We start from the raw sequence: 5,529 nt of genomic DNA, 5'->3' as shown, positions 1-5,529 counted from the left end.
GCCCGTCCTTATCAATCAGTTACAGGGACTTCCCTTAATGGACAATGGGAAACAGTGATGTTCGTGAGGGATCCCCGAAAACCACGAGCTCAGCCCACAGGGTCCTGCAGAGTTATCTCGTCTGGGCTCTTCGAAGGGCCTCTCCCAGAAGTGGACCCCATTTCCGCTGGGCAACTAGGAGGACGTGCAGCCGTGGCCTCCCGGTCTGGACGCAAGCCCATCTGAGGCAGCGTTTATGAAAGCGGCATAGAACTTTCCAGAGCGGGAGCAGAGAGTGTGGGGGGCAACAGGGAGGGGCCATGGGCAGCCAGCTCTCAGGACTGAGGGCTGGAAGGGGGTGTCGTGGCTCAGGGAAGAAGCAGGCCCGGGGACAGCTGTGGGTCACAGAGCACCCCACCCCCCACGGGGCTGGAAGAGACACCGTGAGTCCCAAAACCTCAGAGGAGTTTGAGCCTGCATGGCCGGTGGAAGGAAGTGGCCTGGGAGGAGGCTCGGCACCGGGTCGGGCCAGCTCCCTGCAGCTCAGTGAGTGAACTTCCTGCGGCGGCAGCTCCCAGGAGCGACCGAGCATGTGTGGGGCAGGCTGGTGGCGGCTGGTGGAACCCTGGACTGGGTCTTCTGGACCCGCTCCGGACATCCTGTCCCGGTGGTCGGCCAGAGAGCAGAGCGTCCTCAGCAAAGTGCACGTCAGGCCTTTCCACACGGCCCAGCCCCACAGCGGCTATGGCCAGAGCCCCCCGCCGCCCACAGAGGGCCCGGCAAGTGCACGGGGCTGGGCCAGGAGGGCCCCCCCTCCTTGGGAAAGGGTGTGAGGAGCGGTGACCCTGTCCACCGCCGTCCCGCCGGGGTCGAGCCAGAGGCCATGGAGGGCGCAGAATAAGGGGATGCTTGCGTTGGGCTGCCCGTGGTGGGCTTCCATGGCTGCTGGGTCAGGTCACCCGTGGGCTCCTCCCAAGGTGCCCAGCCCCAGACCAGACCCTTACCCTGCTGCAGGGTGTTCTTCCCAGCAGGAAGCAAGTGGAAAGGGCGCGTACGGGCTGGAAGGAGCAGAAGAAGCCCTGCATGGACCCCCTCCCTGTCTCCCACGTCTGTCTTCCCTCTTCCCCCACCCCAGCTACGTGCAGAGAGCTTGAGAAAAATGAGCAGGGTTTCCTAACAGCAAAAGAGCATCCAAACTTGGTTCTTTGGGGGTGTCCCTTGGCTCCGACCTGAGCAGAGTGGACCCGTGTTCTGTCTATGGCACGGAGATGCCCCGAATTCCTCCCCGCTGGCCACAGGGATGCAGTGGGCCTTCGTCAGGTCGTGCTCTGCACCCCCCAGGTGCAGTCCCCTAGAAGAGGGACGCAGCTCTCAGCAGGAGGGTCCTTCCACAGGCACGTCAGGTCGGCCTTCCTGAGAGCTCTGAAGCCCTGGGCCCTTGAGGCCAGCGTTCTTGTTTTCATGTGTGCTGGTGAACTTGCAGAGTTCACCAAGGTCAAGGCTGCAGGATAGAGACCTGGCTGGTCCCCTCAATTCACATGTTGACATCCTAACCCCAAAACGTGATGGCACTGGGAGGCGGGGCCTTCGGGAAGCCCTTTGGGAGGCACTCTGCCGACATGACAGGCCTAGTGCCCCAGATGTGGTGAGGAGGCAGCCCCCCCAGAACACAACCACACCAGCCCGCGCTCTCGGACGCCCAGCACCCCCCCCGCTGTGAGCCACAAATATCTCTTGTTTACAAGCCGTCTGCCGGTGCTGCTCTGTCACGACGACGGGAGCAGACGCCATGACAACAGTCGGGCGGAGGGCCACCATGTTTTGGGGCTTGGTCCTGGGAACGGCAGGCGCCCCAGGTGACCTTGGACAGGTCTCGTCATCTTTCTGAGCCTGACCCAGTGAAAGCATCGCCCAGGGGCGTCCACCATGATGAAGGGACGTTGCGCCCCCGGCGTGAGGGTGTCCGGGGCTCCGCGCCTGCTCCGTTAGTGCTCCGGGGCTCTGCCGCGTTGTGAACCTAAGTGAGGTCTTGCTTCGAGGGAAATCGTGCGGAAACTGGGATTTAAGTTCCTCCTCAGGAGCATGTGGGGTTGGCCGGTGCCAGGGTCTGTGATCCAAATGCCTCATTCTTCAACGATTCATAGTTTGCTTTGGGAAATACGGTGCGGCCGTCTAAATCAGATCACACTTGCTCGAGGCTTCTCGGATGACCCTCTCCAGCGCACGAGGAGCCGTCATCTCTCCTACTGACTCATGGAGTCCGGCCGCTGGAGAGGACTTTGGTTTGGGACTGGATGAGTCGGAAGTGACTGCCCTCCAACCTCCAGCTCATCAGAGCAGGGGTGCAGGGCAGAGAGACAGGGGTGCATGCCAAGGTGATGGGGTGCAGGGCAGGAGGGCAGGGGAGCAGGGTAGGGGGACAAGGATGCAAGGCAGGGCAGCAGGGCATCAGAGGTGCAGGGCAGGGGATACCGTGGCAGGGGTGCATGCTAAGGTGGAAGGGGTGCAGGGCAGGGAGGCAGGGGTGCAGGGCAGGGAGGCAAGAGTGCATGCCAAGGTGATAGGGGCACAGTGCAGGGGGCGGGGGTGTAGGGCAGGGGGTCAGGGGAGCCAGGCAGGGCAGCAGGGGAGTAGGGCAGGGTGGTGGGGGTGCATGCCAAGATGGTAGGGGTGCAGGTCTGAGCGGCAGGGATGCAGGCTGCCAGTGAGTCAGGAGCAGGGCTGTACCCGCTGCACACCCCTGTTCTGTCTACACACACCGTCTGGGAGGGAGGGACGTGAACGATGCCTCTGTCCACTTCTTTATAAACACCGACAAGGAAGAAAGAGGTGGAGAGGAGGGGCTGAAAGGCTTCTGGCTGGGTGGGGGCTGGCTTCCCCCCGACCTCCCAGGGCCAGCTCTGCTCCTGAGCCGTGCAGGAACTCCGAGGCACCGTCCGCATGTGGCAAACCCGGTACGAGTAACCCAGAGCCGCGTGTTTAAAAACCAGCCTCCCAGCCATGACTTGGGGGGGGGGTGCCAGAAACCCTCCCCCCAGCTCGCCAACGTGACTGCAGAGGGGGTTTCCCCAGGCCAGCCCAGTGCTGTGCCCAGGGTCAGAGCGAGTTCCAGGCAAGCGGAGCAAAGCTGCTCAGCGGTCCCCAGACCCTCCTGCCTGTGCCGGTCCCTCGGACGGAGCATCATCTCTGTCATCTCCACTGGCCTGGGCTCCGGTCTCTCCAGGGAGGAGCCTGGCCAAGTTGGTGTTCTAAAGGTTTAGAGTGCCAACTGCAAATCCTTACGGACATCACTGACATCAAGTGAAATCAGATGTTCTTTTTGTCGTTGCCTAATTCTTGACATCTGCGCATCTGGAGTCTCACCGCCTGAGAACGAGGCTCTGCTTGACGGGCGCTGTTTCTGTGCCCAGGCAGGACCGCTTCAGCCTCTGCGTGTCTGTTAGCAGCAGCAGCAGCTCTCAGGAGGGGTGGCCGAGGTCTCGGGGGGGGGGGGCGTACACTTAAACCCTGATGGCTCAGTGGAGGGCCCTCCTGGGTACATTCTGTCTGCTGCCAAGCAGGATACCTCCCCGCGTGCCAAGGCTGCACCTCCACTAACCGTCCAGTCTTTGTAATACCTGCAGAGAAAACAGACAATCACAATTATCAAACCCATTTCATAGATGGGGAAACTGAGGCACAGGAGGACTATTGCCCTGGCTAGTGTCTCCCAGCCGGTGGCCGGCTGTCCGCCCTGAGTCTGCATTCTCATTCTCGGCACTGAGTGGCTCATCCGTGATGCACCCTCTGGCCAGGGCGTGTCCTCGGTTGTGGTGCCAGCAGTCTGCTCTGGCACGGGGACAGTTTCTGTCCGGGGCCATACAGCGCTCTGTCCCCGTGTCTCGGCCTTGTCCCGGGCTCGGTCCACAGCACGGTGTCCCCGTGTCTCACAGTAGCAGGTTATAAGCAAGTACGTGCAGCTTCTAGGGCCTGAGAGTTTGTAGATGGGGTTGAGTTCGACCAGGAATTCTTCCCACCAAGTTAAGGGGCCACTGTCTGCAGGGGCATCTGAGTGTGTGATTTGGGCTCCGAATCCGTTCGTCATGTGCCAGCAGAGGAAGGAGGCAGAGCACTGGTCGCCTCCCTGGTGACCTGGTGCCACCCTGGGCTCCCTGGTGCCACCTGGCTCCCCTGGGCTCCGCGGAGCCTGCAGTACCAGCACACGCTGGGAGATGGCGCCCTTCCCCAACGCTTGGAACTGGCCGCCCGCACTCCCGGTGTTCCTCAGCGAAGCCAATCAGGAAACCAACCCTCCCACCGGGTCTCACCCCGCACTCAGGCCAGGACATTCCTGGCTGTCATCAAGTCCCCTCTCTGAAAGGGGACGGAGCAGAGTGAAGCTCCCGGGAAGGCGGTGCCCATCTTCCGGGGGCCCCAGGAAGGCTGGCCCCTCGCAATCCCCTTTCAGAAGGGGGTTTATTCTCACCCAGGCAGCAGCGATCTGGGGAATTCTTTGCTTCCCAGAGGGCTGGGACAGCTGGACAGGGACTGGAGGAGGTGCCTTTCACCCCTTGGAAGCTTCCTGCGAGGCTAAAGCCCTGTGCAGGGGTGCGACCCAGTCAGCCCCGGGCGTCCGAGACTCGCACGTGTCCTGGCCTGATGCTGCTGAAGGCCGGGCACTTGAGCTAGAATGCCCGGCCCCTCTCCCCCAGCACCAGGGCTTGGGAGCACCACTCGCCCCCCAACCACAGACCCCAAGGCCCCCACCCAGGGCCATGCTCCTCGAGGGCAGGGCACCTTTAGCTCTCCGGCCAAGATGCCTGAGCCACAAACTTGCACCCAGCTCCTGCCCTGAGAGCTGGGCCCTGCACCCCTCCTGCACACACGGACCCCTCCCACCCACACCCAGGAGCCCATGCTGGTGGGTGCCAGCCACTGCCACGAGACCCTTTCTTCCCAGAGGCATTAGAGCACCCACCCCTGCTCCCAGAGAGCCCTCCCCTTTACACTTCTTTCCCTCTCCCCCGGGGCTGGGGCAGGAGACCCCCTCCCAGCTGGGCTTCAGGGGGCAGCAGGGCTGGCCTGGGAAGCGTGGAGCCACCCCCAAGCAGGTCCCCAGCAGCCAGAGCTGACCGCCTGCTCTGGTGGGGGGTGGTCCGAGAGGGATGCCCAGGCCTGACTCAGCCGGGAGGGTAGCCAGGGCGCACCGATCTGGACAGCCGGGCCACCGAGGCGCAGGCGGATTTCCGGACTCCGGGGCGGTGGTCAGCTTTCCTCCCTGAACACCCGTCTCAGCCCCTCGGCGGCTGGGGTTTGCAGGCCTCGCTGCCAGCAGCCAGGGGGCGGCGGGGAGCCGGAGCGGAGAGGAAAAATCCACCCATTTCCTGGGCAGATTGCGTCGGCCGCCGCCCGGCCGTGTCCCCGCCTCCCGGCCGCGGCCCCCGCGCGCAGCCCGCGCGGCGCTCAGAGCCGGAGCCGGAGCCGAGCCGGCGGCGGGGCGCGGGCGCGGGCGCAGGGCGCGGAAGGGAGGCGGCACCGCGGACACCGGGCGGCGGGCGGCGGGCGGCGGGC

At 63.8% G+C, this 5,529-nt stretch overlaps 1 protein-coding gene across 1 annotated transcript in view; it reads left to right on the top strand.

The window, feature by feature from the left end:
- The first annotated feature begins 569 nt into the window (after nucleotides 1–569).
- The window catches only part of LOC111145472 (olfactomedin 1), a 28,422-nt gene continuing 23,462 nt past the window's right edge, over nucleotides 570–5,529 (top strand). The window contains exon 1 of the mRNA XM_022500367.1: nucleotides 570–762. Within this exon, the coding sequence (XP_022356075.1) occupies nucleotides 570–762 (193 nt within the window). The remainder of the gene's footprint in view (nucleotides 763–5,529) is intronic.

Source organism: Enhydra lutris, unplaced genomic scaffold (assembly GCF_002288905.1).
Source record: "Enhydra lutris kenyoni isolate GAN:26980312 unplaced genomic scaffold, ASM228890v2 scaffoldscaffold13, whole genome shotgun sequence".
NCBI lineage: Eukaryota > Metazoa > Chordata > Mammalia > Carnivora > Mustelidae > Enhydra > Enhydra lutris.
This window is presented reverse-complemented; position numbering and strand designations above follow the sequence as displayed.